General features: G+C 22.2%; 7 protein-coding genes across 7 annotated transcripts; 4 read left to right on the forward strand and 3 right to left on the reverse strand.

The window, feature by feature from the left end:
- Positions 1-1174: 1174 nt before the first annotated feature.
- On the forward strand, positions 1175-2167 carry PY17X_0315200 (replication factor C subunit 2, putative; the record flags this gene model as incomplete). The annotated part of the gene is made up of 1 exon (XM_718907.1): positions 1175-2167. The coding sequence occupies one exon, from the start codon at positions 1175-1177 to the stop codon at positions 2165-2167; it is 993 nt and encodes a 330-aa protein (XP_724000.1).
- Positions 2168-3418: 1251 nt separating this feature from the next.
- On the forward strand, positions 3419-4830 carry PY17X_0315300 (conserved protein, unknown function; the record flags this gene model as incomplete). The annotated part of the gene is made up of 4 exons (XM_022955001.1): positions 3419-4179; positions 4326-4390; positions 4508-4573; positions 4712-4830. The coding sequence occupies 4 exons, from the start codon at positions 3419-3421 to the stop codon at positions 4828-4830; spliced, it is 1011 nt and encodes a 336-aa protein (XP_022811490.1).
- A 378-nt stretch (positions 4831-5208) lies between these two features.
- On the reverse strand, positions 5209-7701 carry PY17X_0315400 (SUZ domain-containing protein, putative; the record flags this gene model as incomplete). The annotated part of the gene is made up of 1 exon (XM_718904.2): positions 5209-7701. The coding sequence occupies one exon, from the start codon at positions 7699-7701 to the stop codon at positions 5209-5211; it is 2493 nt and encodes an 830-aa protein (XP_723997.2).
- Positions 7702-9613: 1912 nt separating this feature from the next.
- On the reverse strand, positions 9614-11174 carry PY17X_0315500 (rRNA methyltransferase, putative; the record flags this gene model as incomplete). The annotated part of the gene is made up of 4 exons (XM_723879.2): positions 9614-9897; positions 10144-10195; positions 10303-10752; positions 10875-11174. 4 exons carry the CDS (start codon positions 11172-11174, stop codon positions 9614-9616), a joined length of 1086 nt encoding a protein of 361 aa, XP_728972.2.
- A 590-nt stretch (positions 11175-11764) lies between these two features.
- On the reverse strand, positions 11765-13318 carry PY17X_0315600 (ATP-dependent RNA helicase DDX47, putative; the record flags this gene model as incomplete). Its single annotated transcript, XM_723880.3, has 1 exon — positions 11765-13318. One exon carries the CDS (start codon positions 13316-13318, stop codon positions 11765-11767), a length of 1554 nt encoding a protein of 517 aa, XP_728973.3.
- A 915-nt stretch (positions 13319-14233) lies between these two features.
- PY17X_0315700 (small nuclear ribonucleoprotein) lies at positions 14234-14697 on the forward strand (the record flags this gene model as incomplete). Its single annotated transcript, XM_723881.2, has 2 exons — positions 14234-14368; positions 14527-14697. The coding sequence occupies 2 exons, from the start codon at positions 14234-14236 to the stop codon at positions 14695-14697; spliced, it is 306 nt and encodes a 101-aa protein (XP_728974.1).
- A 1094-nt stretch (positions 14698-15791) lies between these two features.
- Positions 15792-21350, forward strand: PY17X_0315800 (patatin; the record flags this gene model as incomplete). The annotated part of the gene is made up of 1 exon (XM_719991.1): positions 15792-21350. One exon carries the CDS (start codon positions 15792-15794, stop codon positions 21348-21350), a length of 5559 nt encoding a protein of 1852 aa, XP_725084.1.
- Positions 21351-21606: the final 256 nt, after the last annotated feature.

A 21606-nucleotide genomic window follows, 5' to 3' on the forward strand; every position in this document is an offset into this window, starting at 1 on the left:
AGTTCTATAGAATGTTAGCTTATTTATAATATTTAAAAAAAAAAAAAAAGTTAAATAAATAAATAAGGTGATTTATTTTATGGGTAGATATATGATCGATACATATAATTAGTAGGGTTATTTATTTAATGGGATATTATTGATTATTACAAAAATATAAGAATATAATTTCAGGGTTTATATTTACACAATATTTAAAATGGGGATACATAAAAAAAGCTAAGCCATAACAATTTATAATATTAACTTAAAAATGCGTTTATCAGTTTATCAGTTTGTTCGGTCATTTATTTATTGGCAATCTCTTTTTTATTACAATGTAAAAACAATAATTTTATATGTAGCTTCATATAAAAATATATGAGAAATTTATAACGGACATTTGTTTATGCATATTTATTTGCTTATGCATATTTATTTGTATATGCATATTTATTTGCTTATGCATATTTATTTGTTTATGCATATTTATTTGTATATGCATATTTATTTATGGGTGTGTGTGTGTGTGTGTTTTCGTGTGAAAGGCTTTTGAATATTGTGAAAATAAAATTCACTTAAAATGGTAAAACATTATAAATAATACAAAATTAATTATTAAAATAATAGGGATATGATCATAAATATTATATATTAATATTGTCATAATTTTTTTATTTATTTTGTTTTTTCCATATGCATAATATTTTTATGCTTATTAAGATTCTCTAAAAACATGTGTAAAGGGAATTAAATTTTTTGCATAAAAAGTATCACATAATATTATAAATTTGAATAAAAGTAAAATCATAAAAATTAAAAATTAGGAAATGTGCATGATGTTTTTTTTATATTTTTTTTTATTTTTATTTTTAATATTATATAATTAATAAAAAAAATATTTTGGCTAGCTAACTTTTTATGAATATTTTTTTTTTTTTTTTTTTATTTCTTATGAATAAATATGATACATATGATACATATGATACATATGTATAGATATATTTTAAGGAAAAATTAGTATACGCTTGGGCTATATATGATTTAGTCGATTTTACTATTTGATAATTGTGTGGTTATTATTACAGAAAAAAGTTTGCTTTAAATTTGTTTTGAGAGAAAAAAAAAAAAAAAATAAGTCGAATGCAAAATTAATTGGACATATATATAATAATTTTTTTAAGGTTTGAAAAAAATGAGTAATTTACCATGGGTAGAAAAATATAGACCAAAAAAATTAGATGATATTGTTCATCAAACAAATGCAATATCAATGTTAAAGGAAGTTATAAAAACGAAAAATATGCCACATTTAATATTCCATGGACCTCCGGGTACAGGAAAAACATCGGCAATAAATGCATTAGCTCATGAGCTTTTTGGAAAAGAGAATATTAGTGAACGTGTTTTAGAATTAAATGCATCTGATGATCGTGGTATTAATGTTGTTCGTGAAAAAATAAAAGCATATACAAGAATAAGCATAAGTAAAAATAAAATAAATAGTGAAAATAATGAACCATTGCCACCATGGAAATTAGTTGTATTAGATGAAGCAGATATGATGACAGAAGATGCTCAATCAGCTTTAAGACGAATAATAGAAATTTATTCAAATGTAACAAGATTTATATTAATATGTAATTATATTCATAAAATATCAGATCCTATTTATAGTAGATGTTCATGTTATAGATTCCAAGGGATACCAATAAATATAAAAAAAGAGAAATTATTATATATATGTAAAAATGAGAATATAGATATTTCAGATAATGCATTAAGTAAAATAATTGAAACAACTCAAGGAGATTTAAGAAGAGCAGTTTCTGTTTTACAATTATGTTCATGTATTGATTCTAAGATTACTGTAGATTCTGTTTTAGATGTATCTGGATTACCTGATAATGATGTTATATTAAAAATAGTAGATTCTTGTAAAATGAAAGATTTTAAAATTTTAGAAAAAACAGTTCAAGATATAATTGAAGATGGTTTTGATGTATCTTATATTTTTAAATCATTAAATGAATATTTTGTTATGTGTCAAGATATTAATGATTCTATTAAATATCAAATATTAATGGAATTATCTCGACACGATTTTCGTTTACATAACGGTGCTACTAAATATATACAACTTATGAGTTTTGCATCTTCAGTACATTCATTACTGAATCAAGCATAAGTTGAAGGTTTTGGAAAAGAAATTATGATGTAATATGTTTCGTTATATTGGCTGAAAAATATGACCTTTCTTTAACGTGCCGAGATTTATTTTTTTCACTTTTTTTCCCACTTTTTTTTTCACTTTTTTTCCCACTTTTTTTTTCACTTTTTTTTTCACTTTTTTTTTCACTTTTTTTTTCACTTTTTTTTTCACTTTTTTTTTCACTTTTTTTCCCACTTTTTTTCATTTCTCTGAAATTTCTCTGACATTTTTGCCAGACAAGCCAAACAGTTAGTTGTACATACAAATTAAAAAAAAACTTATATAATTGATAAAATGTCTTATTTTCTTTTTTCATGTGTGATAAGCTTTTATGCTTATATGAATTAATTTCATGGCGAGTTAAAGGAAGGTAGAATATTTGCTAATTATGAAAGTTATATTAAATTTAATATAGTTGAAATAGTATTGGTCGCGCTCGACAGTCTATCCATTCGCATTCGCATTAACATGTACATGTTTTCATTCGCATTCGCATTAACATGTACATGTTTTCATTAACATGTACATATTTTCATTAACATGTACATATTTTCATTAACATTCGCATTAACGTGTACATATTTTCATTAACATTCGCATTAACGTGTACATATTTTCATTAACATTCGCATTAACGTGTACATATTTTCATTCACATTAAATGTACAGGTTTCCATTCAGGTATAGTAGACTGTGTGAAGATTGTAAGATTGTTTAAGTATTTGCAATAATTTTATGCACACATAATAAATTACTTAAAAATAAAAAAATGTGTAATAATAATAATTAGCTTAAATATATAATAAAATTTATGTGTGCAATATATATAAATTGTATGAATTAAGAGAGTGAAAATAGTTAAAAAAAAATTTGTGTATTTTTGTTATATTGCTTATTTTGCGTGGATATATAAATATATCTTGAATTTCCAAATTCGTTGCAAAATTGTCTGTTATTATTAAATAAGGGACAAATAAAAAAAATGCTTTGAATATTTTTTGTACATTTTGAATATTTTTTGCACATTTTGTACATTTTTTGTATTTTTTTAGTATTATTATATGACAAAATAATTAAGCGTTTTAAATAAACTTAAATTAGACAATATAAATATACTATTAAATTTTTAGCGTGATATGGATACAAGAATTTGTTGATAAAAATGATGAAGAAAAAAAATAAACATTAAAAAAACACAAGATTAAGAAGTATATATTTAATAGTAAAATGGCTAGTTTTGATATACTGGGATTGGATGAGAATGTGAATGAATTTAAAAGTGGGGAAAATGAAAAAAGTGAAAAAAATGAAAAAAGTGGGAAAAATGAAAAAAATATCATTATTAATGATTATAGGGAAAATATAGGAAATATATTTCAGTATATAATTGAAATGATAAAAGGTAAAAATAAATTAAGGAAATTACAATTAAAACTAAATTTATATTGTATAAAAAGATTTGTAGACATAATTAATAACACATGTTTATTAATAAAAGTTTTGAATGAAATATATATATTTTCAAACAAGGAAAATATTGAAAATGTTGAAAATATTGAAAATTTGAATAATAAGGGGAATGCTTACAAAATTATTTTTTTGTGGTTATTATTTTTATATATAACATCTTTTTTTACATTTTATTTTCGAACAATTTTTATAATAAATATTGTTCCAAATAATTATGATAATTTATTTAGTCTATATAAAGTTTTTCAAACAATTAAAAATATAGATTCTAATAATATATTAATTCTTGAATTTTTTGAAAAATTTCAAAAAACATATTTTATAATAAATAAATTTTTTGAAGATATTCCACAATTTTTTTTATGTTTGTTATTTTTTATATTAAATGGAAAAGATTGTTTTTTAATATTTACTATGATTTGTCCTTTTGTTTTTTTTACTCTTGGACTTTTAAATTATGGATTGGGACTTGGCGGTTTGCTGAGATCGAGTTTGTGGGCGTCTTTTCACTCAATTGAGTAGGCTGGAAAAAAAAAAAAAAAAAAAAAATAAATAAATAAAAAATAAATAAATAAATAAATAAATAAATAAATAAATAAAGACAAAAAGTGGGAAAAGGTGGGACAATATTCATCGAGTTTGCTATATTTCTTATCCTTTTCAGTGATATATTCATAAAGTATGATGCTGCGCCACCAAACATGTTTTTTTTTTTGTACTCAAGTATTGGTAGGGAAAATAAATCGAAACATGCCTTTCTTTTTTTCCACATTTTCCGCATTTTTTCACGTTTTTAGTTTTTTTTCCACATTTTTCCACATTTTTCCACATTTTCCACGTTTTTAGTTTTTTTTGGAGGATCGATTGTGACCATTGCTGTGAAGAATATGGTCACTTCGTTTTGGATGGCATGTAATAAGGAATAGAAATAATAATAATTGCATAATTTAAAAATAAGATTATTTTCATAAAACATGTACACTACATTTTTTATATGATGAGAAAGATAATTTAAAAAATTATATATTTTTATTTTTAAACCTTGTGCAGATATTTATCTCCAATTTTCAACATTACTGCTAATAAGCGGTATTTCCCTTTTGTTATTTTTGTATTTTTATTATTTTGAGAAAGAAAGCTTTTATTTAAACCCATACTATTGTTTGTAGACAATAAATAATTTAGTTTGCATTCCGAAATGATATAACACTTAGAATTTTAAATGGTTTTATTCTATTCGGTTTTGTTCTGTTATATTCTATTCGGTTATGTTCTGTTATATCCTATTCGGTTCTATTTTATTCTATTTTTTTAAATAGTGAAATATTTAAATGGTACATAAAAAAATGGATAGTTTAATTCAAAGAAAATGATATCCTTGTGAAATAGTAAAAATAAAACAAAATTTTTTTTTTTTTTTTTCTTCAAATAGTTATATTATTGATACAAAAAAAATATAAAGTTGCATATGCAATATAACAATATTAGAGATGTTAATTATAAAAATAAAGTAAAATAAATAAATAAATATATATATATATACACAATTAATGAAGAGAAGGAAAATCAATGTCATAACGTTTAGGGTTAAGCATTACATTATCGTTTCGATCATATCTCTTTTCATATAATGATATATCTCTACAATATTCTATATTATTTATTAAATTATTAGGATAATATTCTTGAAATGTTGAGATATTATTTATAAAATTATAATTAGAATGTGCATTCATATGTGGATTGCTAACTATTAATGGGTAAAACATTTTATTAGGGGTATTAAACTTTGTTTGCATTGTGTTAGGAATCATAATAGAGGGTTGAGGGTTTAGTGTAGAATTATTATTATCATTTATTGGTCCATTTATTGGTCCATTTATTGGTCCATTTATTGGTCCATTTATTGATCCATTTATTGGTCCATTTATTGGTCTATTTATTGGTCCATTTATTGGGTTTTTATTTAGTTTTTTTTTTTTTTTCTTTTTTTTTTTCTTTGGGGTTGTATTTGTGTTAATATTTTGTTCATCTATTTCGCTATTTTGTATTTTTGTATCATTAAAATTGGTTACTTCAGGGTCCAAATTTATGTTGGCATTTTTTTTTTCTGATTTTTCTGATTTTTCTGATTTTTCTGATTTTTCTGCCTTATTTTCTGATTTATTTTCCGTTTTTTTTTCCGTTTTTTTTTCTGATTTATTTTCCGTTTTTTTTTCTGTTTTTTTTTTCGATTTTTTTTGAGATGATGCTGATAATAATTGGGTTTGTCCATCTTCATGATAAATATTTATTTCATTTTTTATATCCAGACATTCAATGTTATTATTTGTTGTTTCATTTTCATTTGGCTGTTTTGAAATATTTGATGTGTCATAAGAAATTGTATTATTTTGCAAATTCTTTCCAGTTATATTGATATTGGATGATGTTTTTTTTTTTGGTCCCTTTGGCTTTTTATCCAGATTGTTATTTTGGCTAGTATAAAATTTTTTACTATTACTCAATTTTAGCTTATTTGAATTTTTATTATAAATATTTATATTTGATTTATTAAAGGGAAGATTTATAGGAACATGACCCTGTTCATAATTAATATTTTTTTCTTTTATAGATTGATTATTATAATTGATGATATTGGGAGAGGTTTGATTATTTATGTTTTCATTTATATTTCTACAAATATTTTTTGTAACATCATGAATATTATTAACGTCCATAATTTTTTCTTTATTTGTAGCACTTTTGGTTAGTGGAGTCATATTATTATCATTTTTTACCTTGCTTGTTAATATATTTTTTTTGTTATTTTTCTGACTGTTCATATTATTAAAGTTAGTAATGTGGTTAGGAGGTTTGTAATTTGGATTATATTTATTAGTATTTGTGATTTTTTTATGAGGAATTTGGGAATTATTAAATTTCAAAAAAGGAGGATATCCTTGTATATTGCATGGATAGTTAGGATAAATTGAATTAACGTTATTTATAGGATTACAATTAATAATGTCGTTGTTATTTTTATTTTTAGAATTATTGAACATATTAATAGTTGTATCATTATTAGAATAAAATTGAGAAGGTGGTAAATTAACAATAGGGTTAATATTAAAGACTGGAATATTATTATTATTATTATTATTTATATATTGAGGGTTAAGCATATTATTATATGTATTATAATAATTGTTTATACAAAAATATGGATCAATATGTAAATTTGTTAGTGAATTATTTATTGGAACATTGCAAGGTGGAATCATATATATGTTGTCATTTTTAATTGTGTGTGGCATAATATTTGGAAGAGTAGAAGATGTTAAATTATTTTTTGTGTTTTTGTTAAAATTCGAAAAAATTCTAGCTCTAATTTTATTATATTCTTGTTCTCTTTGTTCTAGTGTTTTTTCTCCTTTTGTATTTTTACCATTTAAATTATATTTATTTGAATTATTTTTATTGTTATTACGTCTATTCAAATTGGTACCATTTTCATACTCATTATTATTATTATTATTATCATTATCATTATCATTATTATTGCTATCATTATTGTTATTATTTATTATATCTCCTTGGTAATATTTGTTGTATTTAATTTCGTTTCTTTTTAAAAGTACAATTTTTTTTTTTGCACACATTGAATTTTTCATGGAAATATTAGGAGAGTCATCATTTGCAATTTCGATGGTGGTATTGATATCTTCACCAGTTTTTTTATTTTTATTTTTATTTTTATTTTGGCAAATATTATTAATCCCCTTCGCCTTAGTTTGGTTATTTTTTTTATGGATATAATTTTTATTATTAGATTCGTCTGTTTTAGTTAGTTTATTTGTATTTATTTCATTTTTAACATTATTTTCTTTATTGGTTTTTGTTATTTTGGTATTTTCCGAATGATTATCATTTTCATTATTATCACATTTGACATGATCGATATTATTACCATCTAGTTGTATATTTTCTGATATATCTATATTTGTTTTTTTATTTTCATTTTCGCATATATTTGTATTTTGTTTTTTATCTGCTGACATCCTGTGTGTATATTTGAATGTTTTTCTTTTTTTCCCGCTATTTTGTTATAACACTTTTTATTTATTATGATACAAAATTACAACTCTTTTTTATTTTATTTTTGAAGCTTTAGTTTTTTAAGAATTCTTATGAAAAAAATAAAAAAGTATGGTCTCTAGGTTTTTGTAACAGTTTTGTGTTTCCCTATTTAGCGGAAATTTATTATTTTTTATAAATTTTGGAATGTAGTAAACAAATAAAGTATCTTAAAATAGGTTATACCATACAAATTTATACTATACAATTTTATATTTTTTTTTTTTTTTTTTTTTTTTTTTTTTTTTTTTCTGTATCCTTTGCCCAGTATTTATATTAAAGTTATTGGAAAAAAGGGCAGTCCGTATCAAAAAAAACAAAAATCATAATGAACAAATTTAATGAATAATAATTAATTTACATGGATATTATATATCGATTATTGGTTTGTTAGTTCATTTTATTATTTATTTTTTTTTCTATATATTTTCTACAATTATTTTTTAAATATACAATTAAATAGATATATACATAACATACAATAAAATAAAAAGTAGAATGAATTTTAATTATCCGTACACTGATAAAAAAAAATAGTGCAATAAAATATATGTATATTTTTTTGGGGAAAATAAGCTCATTATTTTTCTATATATATAATTTTTTTTTTTTTTTTATTATGATTTTAAATATATATATTATTAATATGTATATTATTCTTACAATTCTTATTTTTATGTGCTTGCATGTATTGCTTTGTTTTTGTACAATTTTGATAAAAATAGGGAAATATAAAATGAAAGAGAAAAAAATGAAATTGGTATTAAAATGATATGAACTGTAGGTATTCTTTAATAGTATATACAATAATAATGAAAAAATAATCACAAAATAATCACAATAATAATCACAAAATAATCACAAAATAATCACAAAATAATCAAAAATAATCACAAAATAATCACAAAATAATCAAAAATAATCACAAAATAATCACAATAATATGCTTATATATTTTATATAAATGTATAATACTCTATGAAATAAATTTCCTAAGATCATATTGTACAATCCGGTATTAATATATATATATGTGCATAATATATTGAAAAAAAATGATATATTTGAAATTAGCATAAATATATGAATGTGAATATTCTTAAGTATAAAAAAAATCGAAGGTTAATTTTCCATTTAAATAATTTATATAATTAAGGACGCTGTTTTTATAAAATTTATTAAAAAATGCATTAATGAATATAGGTTGTTTTTTTTTTTTGACAAAATTGTAAACATTTATGTTAGGCATATATATACACAAATATGAAAAATATAATGGATAAATGTGAACATTTTAGTAATAATGTTTTTTTATTACATATATTTTAACAATAATATTATGCATATATTGATATGCCTTAAATATGGATAAAAAAATAATAATATAAAATAAGTAACAAAAAAATATAGACAGTTTAATGTACTGTTCTTACTATTTTATTTGTAAAATATAATTTTTAAATGGAATGAAAGTGGGAAAATTGCCATTTTTGTGTAAGCAAGTAAATAAATGAATGAATAAATGAATGAATAAATAAATGAATAAATAAATAAATATATATGTATGTATTTATTTATGCACTGGTCAGGCTGTTCATATATAGCAACATTGTGTGTGAAGCATTTTTTATTACTTGTTCATAAAACTTTGTTCCAAGTTAAGGGTTACTAAATCGAGTGGATATTTGTGTCGATAGAAATGTTCAAGCCAATAAATATGTAGCATATATGTATATATGCATATATATATGCATGTATATATGATTAACAATTCCAAGATTGTGAATATTTGTTCATAGTTTTTGAATTGAAACATTTATAATTTGGTAAATGTGTTCATAATATGTTGGACTGGAAATGGTGTAGAATAATAGAACATACATTGTTTACATTAAGACTATTAACAATTAAATTATCATTTATATTTTTTAAATTGGGTTGAATATTTTTTTCATCATATAAATTATTTATATAAATGCAAATATCTGAGTTTTTTATAATGTCCTCACTTAGTCCTTTGCTTTCATTACCCAGTATTATCATCACTTTTTCATTTTTATTTATTTTCATATTTTTAAGTTCTACAAAATTTGTCATTCGTGTGTTATTCTTTGGGGAGCCTTCGATAGTGTTCAGGGGAGAGAGATGAAAAAAAAAAAAACGAAGCGAAAAAAGCCAAAATAATGTAAATTCGCACATTTTCCTGAACAGGTCAGGCATTTTTGGTTATAATATGTTTGTTCATGCAATAATGCAAGTCAGTGTGCATATAATATATATACATACATAATATGATTTAAAACGATTTCATAAAAAATAGAATGCGGAAATTTTTGTATATATAGGTTTATTCATTAATGTATTACTTGTAGATAGTATGGTAAATCCCTTTTCTTTTAAAGATGAGATAAAGTTTTCCTAAGAAAAAAAAATAATAATAAATTAAAAAAAAATGTATATGGTAAAAGAGTGAATATTTTTATGCATAATGCAGGAAGATTTATGTTAAGTTTTTTTTTTCTAACCATATTATTTACATGAAAAAAATTCAAATATTCTGAGGCGCCAACACTTGAATGTAAAATAGGTGTATCTATTTTTATATAATTTTTATGTTCGCCTTTTTTTTTTTTCCGTTTTAAAAATATTGAGTCACCCCCAAAAAATAAAATAGACCTACAAATATTTCCAACATTCATATTGTCATAAACATTATGTAGGCAAATAAATATATTATTATTATTATTGTTATTATTATTTGTTGTTTTTTTATTATTTATAAAATGTCTATAATTTTTCATATATCTATAAGTAGCTTCAATTATAATGTCATTGTGAGGAAATCCCCCTACTAGTTCATCCATTTCATTTTTTGTTTTATAAACAATTTGTATATTTTTCTCTTTTATTGTGTTTAAGATATAATCATAGGCCTCTTTGTGGATCTTCTTATTCCTTTTGGCATTTTTGTTAATCTATTTTGATCAGAATAAAAGAGCGAATGTAAAGGAGGAATGGAAAAATGTAGAGACGATGTTTCCATTATAATTTATGTACATGTGCATAAATTAAAGTTGATATATTTGAATAAACTTACTATAGCTTTGTCGATTTTTCTTTCATTTTTTTTAAGGACCGAATATACAGAATTCAAGCCATATATATAATCAATGTCATTTTTATTTTGTATATCTAGAAAAGAGTTTCTTTTTATATTTGTTAATATATTTTTTTTTCTATCATTATATAAATTGAGTAATTTGTATTTTTTTTTATTTCTAGGGATAGATACTCTATCGAGATTAGTTCGACTTATATTGTGGTCATTTTTTATCACAAATTTATTAATAGTTAAGAAAAAAAAAAGTACAAAATGTTTTGTATATTTCTTTTGCATATGGTTGTGTTGATATTATTTTGAGGGCTATTAAATTTGTAAAATGTGAATATGAAGTTATTTCAGATATGATACATAAATTTGGTTTATTACAATTTTGTGATATGTAGCTATTTGCAAAATAAAAGTAAAAAATAAAAGTAAAAAATAAAAGTAAAAAAATAATAAAATATATATATATGTATGAACTGAGAAGTAGGTTTTATTTTCCAATTTTGCAAAGCTTCAAAATTTATGACACAAAATAATAGTTGACGATTTAACAATTTTTAATATTTTTTGCGGTTTGATCGAAAATATGTAATGCACACATATACATATATGTATGTATGGAAAGAATAAGATAAAGGTAAAAAAATCGAATTTGATTTAAAAGTTGATTAATTTTAAAAATAGTTTTTTAAATAGGATATGCATATTTTGACCAAATTGTATATCATGTTTTAAAGAGATAGGTTTAGTTAAAACAAATTAAGATGATAAATAAAAGTGTAAAAAAAAAAAAAATCAAAATTTGAAACAAAAAAATGTAGAAATATAAAAGGAATTCCTTGGAATGGGTCTGTAAATATATAAATGAATATTATTGTTTATTTTTTTGCGCTTTTCTTTTTGAACTTATTTTTTTTGTAGAGGTCTTGATTCTCTTTCATCTCTAATTCAGATAATCGTAAAGCTTCAAGGGTTTGGTTATGATACATTAAAACATCATGTTCATCTATATCAGTAAATTTATCAATTTTTTTATTTAATTGTTTTTCGATTGTTAAAAAAGTTTCAACATCATATTGAGTTACAAAGGTTATTGACTTTCCAGTTTTACCAGCTCGAGCAGTTCTACCAACTCGATGTATATATTCTTTACATGAACATAAATCAAAATTAATAACAATTTTTATATTTTTTAAATCTAAACCTCTTGCCCCAACTTGTGTTGATATCAAAATATTATATTTATTTGTTTTAAAAAGATTCAAACTACTTAATCTTTGATTTTGTGTTAATTTTCCATGTAAACAAATAGATTTCAGCCCTAAATTTCTACAAAAAAAATTTAATTTTTGAGCAGTTGCACAAGTATTTGAAAAAATGATTATATTTTTATTTGTGAAATAAAAACATAAGCTACATAAATATGTGTATTTATATTTTAGTGGTAAAAAAATATAAGTCTCTATTAACGTTTTAACTGTGCTATATTTATTTGATACTTGAATTTGAATTGGATTTTTAAGAGATGCTTTTTTTAATTTGGATACACTTTTAGTCATAGTTGCAGAAAATAAAAATGTGATTCTATTTTTTGGTAAAATTAATAAAAGTTTATTTATTGATGATTCAAAATCAAGAGATAATAATTTATCAGCTTCATCAAAAATTAAATATTTCAAATTTTTTAAATTAAAACCTTTTGTATTATTTAAATGATCAAGTATTCTTCCCGGCGTTCCTATAATAATATTAGGTTTTTTAGCTAGATTTAAAGATTGTGTAACAATATCTACACCTCCAAAAATTGTACATATATTTATTAATAGATTTGAACCTAATGCTTGTGCATTTTGTGCTATCTGAATACATAATTCTCTAGTTGGTGATATAATTAAAGCAAAAAAACTTTGTTTTTTAATTTTTAACTCTTGTAATATAGGTATTATAAAACAAGCAGTTTTACCACTTCCCGTTTCACTTAATCCTATAATATCTCTTTTTTGAAATACAATTGGTAAAACCTTTTGTTGAATTAGAGTTGGTTTTTCCCATCCTAGTTCTTTAATACTTTGCAAAACTTCTTCACAAATATTCAGTTGCTCAAAAGAGGTGATTTCGTTTTGTTCGGCATCATTTCCTGTTTCGTTTGGTTCGCCATCATGGCCTGTTTCGTTTGGTTCGCCATCATGGCCTGTTTCGTTTGGTTCGCCATCATGACCTGTTTCGTTCTCTTCTTCATCAGGGTTTGTTCCGGTTTGTTTTGGTTTCTCTTTTTTGTTTATTAATTTATTTTTTATTTCGATTTTTTCCTTTAACTTTTCTTCATATTCATTTTGCATATTTTGGATCTCGCCTTCTTTTAGTATTTTATAATTTTTATTTAATTTTTTATCAAAATTTTTCAAGACGTCATTAATGTTGTGATGCTTCATGGTGTTGGGTTTGTCGCGTTATATCTGCTTTCCTTCTTGTTTAACATGTTTTTAATTTTACAATAATTTAGCATGTATTTAGCGTATATTTAGCGTATATTTTTTATTATTTTTTTTTATTTTTTTTTATTTTTTTTTATTTTTTTTTATTTTTTTTTTTATTTTTTTTTATTATTTTTTTTTTTTTTTTTTGGCAGCCTATGGGCGGAACGGGGAGATGCTGTGATAAGTATGCATTCATTTGTTGTGGAAAAATTATGAAAAATTAAGAAAAATTAAGAAAAATTAAGAAAAAAATGTTGAAAAATTGCGAAACATTGTTTTATATTTTGTAAAAGAATTATTTTTTAATACAATTTTGACCAAAAATAAAAATTATAATAAATTGGTCATGCAAATATAGTAATAGGAAGATACATAATTTATTCATATTATATATATGTGATAAAATCCATGTTTTTGAAAAAAAAATAAAAAAATAAAAATAATAAAAAAAATAAAAAGGAATAAATATAAATTCATTGCAATACTTTTTTGTACTATCGATTGCAACATTTTTTGCATCATCCAGTTTACAAATAGAAACAAAACTTTTTATGAAAAGTGGGATATTGGGGTAAGATCATGAAATGTGACAAAAATAATTTACATAATAATGGGCATAATAATGGACATAAAAATGGGCATAATAATGGACATAAAAATGGGCATAATAATTTACATAATAATGTACATAAAAGTGTAGTATCTTTTGTGGCTATAACTTTGCGAATAACTAATTGCTACTGTCTAACCGGTTTACAAATAAGCACGACCATTCTGTGTTTATACATTATCACATTTATACATGTTTATTTATGCATGCTTATTTATGTATTCATTTTCATTTTCATTTTTATTTATTTAGTGTAAAATATGAAAAGTGAAACAGCAAATGAAGAAAATAGAGATAATCCCGAAAATGGGCCGTTGGGTTTACTTTCCGAATGCGTTAAAGATAATGCACAAGTTTTAATAAATTGTAGAAATAACAGAAAACTTTTAGGGCGGGTAATGAAAGAGGAGCAACAGTCTACCATGTATATAGCATGGATGATATACATGATATAATGATATACATTATTGCTTTGTTTTGCTTATTTTTTTATATTTTTTTTTGTTTTTTTTTATTTTTTTTGTTTTTTTATTTTTTTTATTTTTTATTGCAGGTTAAGGCGTTTGATAGACATTGCAATTTACTCTTAACCGAAGTTCGAGAAATATGGGTTGAAATAATTAAAGATAAAAAAAAAAAAAAAAAAATAAATAAAGATAGATATATTAGTATACTATTTTTACGAGGTGATTCAGTTATTTTGATTTTGAGAAACCCTAAATAATATAAAGGACTGAATTATATATATACAAATTTATATTTTAAATAATTTTTTTTTTTTTTTTTTTTTTAAATTGGTTAAAAGATACAAGAATATTTGTATTTTTTCCTCAGTTAAGTGGGAAATTGCGGCATGCAATGTTCATTTTAGCCACTTCATTTTACCCACTTATTTTAGCCACTTCATCTTACACACTTATTTTACCCACTTCATTTTACCCACTTCATCTTACACACTTGCTTTACATTTTTAATAACCAAATTAACATTTTTTATATGTGAGCATGTTAAAATATATACACAGAGTTATAAAATGGTGTACTAGATATTAAAAATTTTTATTTTATAATTTAAGGATAATTATCAAAATATATAGAATATTTATTTAGGATAAATAAATGATCTGTTTGTATAGATCTGACTCGATTGCTTTTATTACTATTACTATTTTTACTATTATTTTTATTATTATTATAAATAAACAATGAATTTGCAATAACTGGTTTGGAAAAAATGGAAAAATGTGTGCCTATGTAATAAACACGTTTTGGGAACCATTTATATATTCAACATGATTAAATTGGTTAAATTGTTAAATTGGTTAAATTGTTAAATTGGTTAAATTGTTAAATTGGTTAAATCGGTTAAATTGGTTAAATTGTTAAAGTGTTTATTTTTTTGCAATGGATCCATATACGGATGATAATGTTCTATATGACGAATTTCCAAATTGGGGATTATTTTCATTAGCACATGTGAAAATATAAAATAGTAAAATATTGAAAATATTGAAAATATAAAATAGTAAAATATAAAATATAAAATATTAAAAATAATAATTGTAATTTGCTTGCTTCGTTTTCCGTTCCCATTTACACATATTTTTTATTTCCGATCCGATAGAATTGACATACGATTGGTGAGATATAAAGTTAATATGTTTATAATTAAAAAAAAAAAAAAAAAAAAAATGAAAAAAAAAAAAAAAAAAAAAGCAATATTTTTAATACAATGAGGTATAGATATGAAAAGGATAAAAATAAAGAAAATATTTATAAATAAGATAAATATATTTTAAAAAGGTGACAAAAAAAGAGAATGGGAAATTCAAACGTAAAGGAAAATTCAAACGTAAGGGAAAATTCAAACGTAAGGGAAAATTCTAGAGTAGAAAATGATGATAAGGAAATACATAATAATAAAGAGTTAGAAAAATATAAAAAAAAAAAGAAAAAAAAAAATAAGTCTCAAATTAATTTTGAACGTAATATTATAAATATATATACTGATGATAATCATTTTAAAAATTTATTCAAATTTGGTGACATTTCAAAATATATTTTTAGTTATGGAAAAGAAGACAAAAATGTGGATATACAAATCGAAGATAATGAAAAATTAGAATTAAAAAATGTGAAAACTATTGAAGATATTATAAATAATAATAATAAATATATAATAAATTTTGTAAATGGGAAAATCAAAAAATCAAAAATAGAAATAGCAAATTTTATTTCATTTTATAATTTTTTTTTAAATACACAAAATGGATTAATAAATAATTGCTTAGTGGAAAAGGGGGGAAATAAAAAAAATGAAAATGAACAGGATAGAAACAATATGTTAATTCAAAATTATATTTATAAAATAATAAAAAAGTCTAGAAATTATATATCTACAGAAAATGAATATATATGTATTAGAAATTACATGAATCATTTTGATAATTTAATGTTTCCTATTTATTTTAGCAATTCAAAAATGGGAAATGACGAAATACCGTATGATCATGTTCTAACAAATAAGCTTGAAAATGATGATACAAAAAAAAAAAATATATATTTAAACAAATTTGCAAAAGGAAAATTATATTACATAAATGATGAAAATATATTCCTTGATAAAATGGAAAAGAAGCATCGTAAAAATTGTGGCAGTCAAATGGAAAAGAAGCATCGTAAAAATTGTGGCAGTCAAACGTTAAAGATTCAAAATGGCCAAATAGTATTGAATAAGTATAGGGTGTGTGGAAAACGGGGGGTTACCAAAATGGGGAAAAAATTGGGAAAAAAAATGGGGGAAAAAATGGGGGAAAAAATGGGGGAAAAAGTGGGGGAAAAAGTGGGGAAAAAAATGGGGGAAAAAATGGGGGAAAAAATGGAAAAAAAATTGAAAATAAATGGGAACGATGTAAAGGAAGAGGCGGAAGATGGGGGAGGCAAAGTGAGTCTATACACATATTATATAAAAAGGGGATTGCCAAAAATATTTAGCAGAAAAAAATGTAATATAACAAAAGATGGTAAAGAAAAAAAAAAAAAAAATTTAGGAATAGCATTTTCACCAGCTGGATTATTAATACCATATCATTTAGGAGTTAGTAGTTTACTTATTGAAAAAAATATAATAAATATAAATACGAATATAGGAGGCTCATCAGCTGGAAGCATTTGTGCATGTTGTTTAGGAATTGGTTTAAATATATATAAATGTTTATTCTTAGCAGAAAATATAATTAAAAATGCGCATATAAATGGGTGCTATAAAAAATTAGAAAAAATCTTAAGTATAGAATTGAATAAATATATATATAAAGATAGTTATAATTATTTAAATAACAGAATAGGTAATATATTTGTTGGAATAACACAAATATTACCTTATTATAAAAGATTAAATATTAATAAATTTTATGATGATAAAGATTTAAAAGATGCTATAATAGCATCATGTAATATTCCTATGTATATTTCAAATAATATTTTTGCAAATTTTCGAAATAAAAAATGTGTAGATGGTTTATTTAGTACAAAAAGAAAAGATTTTGGATGCCCTAATACAAAAAGTGAGAGATCAATAAAAATTTCACCATTTGCATCTGAATATATAGGTATTGAAAATAAAAATAATAGTGTAATAAGCCCAAATTTATATAAATATAATCATATTATATTTTTATTTGTTTCAATAAAAAATCTGATTAATAAATTTGTTAATAATATATGGATACAAAAAGAGTACACATTTTTAATTCAAAATTTGCTTAAAATTATGAATGAACATATTTATGATTTTCGCAATTTCGTGAAGCAATACTTTTCCCCGTTTTACAATTTTTCGAAAAGTAAAAGCGGCAAATCTGGAAAAGTGTCAAAAAATGATAAGCATGATAATGATAGCGATAGAGATGGAAACAAAATGGTTGCGCATATTCAAGACCGACTTGAAAATAATTTGTCAAATTCGCTAAAGACCAATTTAGCAAACATAAATTTATTTATTAAAACATATGAAGAAATAAGTTTAAATTTTTATAAACATAATTATAATATTTTATGTTTTTATAAGTTTTGTATAATTTTAATTAACATAATAAATGGATATTTTTCCGAGAAATTTAACAAAATATATTTGTCTAATATCTTGATAAAACTTAATATAAAAAAAATTGTAGAAAATATAAATGAAGATTATAATTTAGATGATAAAATTGACGAAATTTTTGAATATATAAAAAGTGATAATTATTTAGATGCAAACAAATTTATAGCTTTTTTTCCTCAACTAATTAGTCATGTTATTTTATTTTTTTTTAAGGAATGTTTTTGTAACGAAAATATAATAAAAGATCATAGACGATATTTAAAACCCAAAATATTAAATATGATAGATATATTAAAAAATATGTTTTTAATTGAATTTGTAAAAAGAGAAATAAAAAAATATATTTTATTTTCTAATTTAGAAAATTGTTATAATAATAAAAATCAAGTTAATTTTGATAATGTTAAATGTATTTTTAATTTTTTAAAATATAGAGATATATATATAAATTTTATTTATATAATAAATGAAATAAAAAATGGAAATAATAAAATATTAAAAATTAATCAATATAATTATTATAATTATATAAATATAAATAAAGAAGATATGAATGATTATTATATATTTATGTATATTTATTTGTATGCAATTATTTTTTATAAATGTGTATTTTTATTATTTAAAGAGGAAAAAGAAATTTTTGAAAAATCAAATATTTCTTTTTATGATTCAGTTCATAATTTTGAATTAAAAAAAATTGATAATGATTATAATGGATTCAATTTTAGTTCTATATATAATAAGGATAGGAATAATATAATTTCTTATTTCTTATTAAATAACAATTTAAAAAAAGAAAATGTTGATGCATTAGAGGTAGCCAAGAAGCGTTTTGAGTCATGGGCATCTCTAGACATTTATAAAAATAGTAATATAGATGTAGAACCCATTTTTGATGACTACAGTTTTGTAGAAAGTTATAGAAGTGCTAGTGTAAAAAGGGAAACTGATTTGTTGAGTAATAAACATTCAAGTAGAGTAAAGAAAAGAGAAACATATGAATGTGATACAGACAATTTGGCAGATAAGAATGATGTGAATTTTTTAGAAAATGGTGCACAAGAGGTGTGGAAAGGAAGGTCGGAAATAAAAAGTGGCAAAGAGAGTAAACGGGACGAAATAAAAAGTGGCAAAGAGAGTAAACGGGGCGAAATAAAAAGTGGCAAAGAGAGTAAACGGGGCGAAATAAAAAGTGGCAAAGAGAGTAAACGGGACGAAATAAAAAGTGGCAAAGAGAGTAAACGGGGCGAGAGTAACAAAAGCAAGAGTGGTAATAGCTTTTTTTTTAAGAATTTGATAAATAAAAAAAAAAAAAAATACAATGATAAGAGTTCAAATAGCAATAGAACCGAGGATTCAAATAAGTTAGAAGATCTGAAATATGGAGATGATTTGTTCAAAATAAATAATTTTATAATTTTCAATAATAATTATGAACGTGTTAATAAAATAGAAGAATATATAAATTTAAATAAAAAAAATATTTTTGAAATCAACATAAAAAAAAAAAATGAAATAATATCAAACTTGTATAATATATATGTGTGTTATTGTGATGTCATAAGTTTATTGAATTTTATATTTAACATAAATTTTTGTGAAAAAACAAGATATAAATTTTTAAAGAAAACAAAAAGGTCGAAAAAAAAACTTGAAAAAATAAAAAATAATAAAAAAATAAAACAAACAAATATGAAACACATTTCTATAAACAAATGTAATAGTGAAAGCAACCTCATTTTGGAAAATATGGATAATAAGTTTTTTGATGAAATCGTTAATAAAAATATGAATAAAACTATTGAAATGAATAATGTTAATATTTGTAGTAATTTAGGCGATAAAAGTGCAACATTTGAGGGATGCTTATTACAAGACAGCCATGAAATGGAAAATTCATTTTTTAGTGAAACAAATCGGAAAGAAAATAAAATGGATGTAGATGATAAAGAAAATAAAATGGACGTAAGTGATAAAGAAAATAAAATGTACATTTCATACTCTGATACAAAATATAAAAAAAAAAAAAAAATATGTAAAAACAAAAAAAATGAAACAAATATGGATAATTTTCTCAAAGATTTTAAAACAAATATAAATCCAGAAATATATGATACATATAATACATATTTTATAAAAAATAATTTTCCTATAAGAAAATTATTTAGAATATTACTTGAAGGTACTAATGATAAAAATATTAAAAAACTTTATGATATGGGAAGAAGTGATACATATATGTGGCTATATCTTGAATATATAAATATGAGCATTTATTTATTTAAAAAAGTATATTCTATTTATTTAAATATGATTTGTTATTTTCAATCGTTATTATATTTGACTAATATTAATTTAAAAAAAAAAAAATGCGAAATTTCAAATATCCTTAATTCAGTAGAAAATGTGATTTTATACATTAACGGGGTTGAGTTTAATATTTTTTCACTTTGTAGATATATTTCATTTTTCCTGAACAGTTCAGGTATTTTTGGTGTTAATTTCGCTAGTAGCCTGAATGGGCAAGGTAAAAACGTGTGTGTGTGTGATGATAAAAAAAATAGCCAAAATGGAAGATCGGCATATGAATATTTCCAATCAGAGACATTAAAAAGTGATAAAATAACAAGATTTGATAAAAATGTGAATGAAACATCAAATGAGTGTGTGAAAAATGGGGCGAAAAATGGAGCGAAAAATGGAGCGAAAAATGGGGAGAAAAATGGGGCGAAAAATGGGGCAAAAAATAAAGGGTTAATAAAACCTGAAAAGTGGGGTAAAAAAATAGCAGATCGAAATTACAATTATTTTGAAAAAAAAATGATGAAAAAAAAAAAAAAAAAAGAGAAAAGACAAAAAGAAAGAGTAAAATATAGAAGTATAAGTTTACCAACAAATTTAAAAAAAACAGTTTTGAAAATTAGTAATTTAAGAAATAAAATAAATTTAAATAAAAACATAATAGAAGGAATAAATAGTAATTTTTTAAAAAATACACCATATGAGCATATATATACCCATACAAATTTTTGGTTATATTCCTCTTCTTCCTCTTCCTCTTCTTTTTCTGATAATAGTGATTATGATGATAAAAAAAATACAAATGAATTTTGGATAAATAATAATAAAAACCCTAATACTCAATTTGATGATATATTTGATGAGATATCAGAAGAAATGGACACTTTTTCTGTTATATCAAATTTTTTAAAAACGTTTAAAAATATGGATAGTAACAATTTGAGTTTATCAGGGTATTTTGGATTTTAACAAGCTTAACAATTTTGATATGTTTTGATATGTTTTGATATATTTTTACCTATTTTATCTATTTTTACCTATTTTACCTATTTTTATCTATTTTTACATGATAATTTGATTACTTTTGATACTTGTAAGATATATGAATACACATACATACAAAGCATTTGTTGCGTATCAATATAAAAGATTTATTTATTTATTTATATTATTGTTTAAATGCGGTTTACTAAGTGGGTATATACCTTTATCATTGTTTTATATA

The sequence above is a fragment of the Plasmodium yoelii genome, assembly GCF_900002385.2.
Source record: "Plasmodium yoelii strain 17X genome assembly, chromosome: 3".
Lineage (NCBI taxonomy): Eukaryota > Apicomplexa > Aconoidasida > Haemosporida > Plasmodiidae > Plasmodium > Plasmodium yoelii.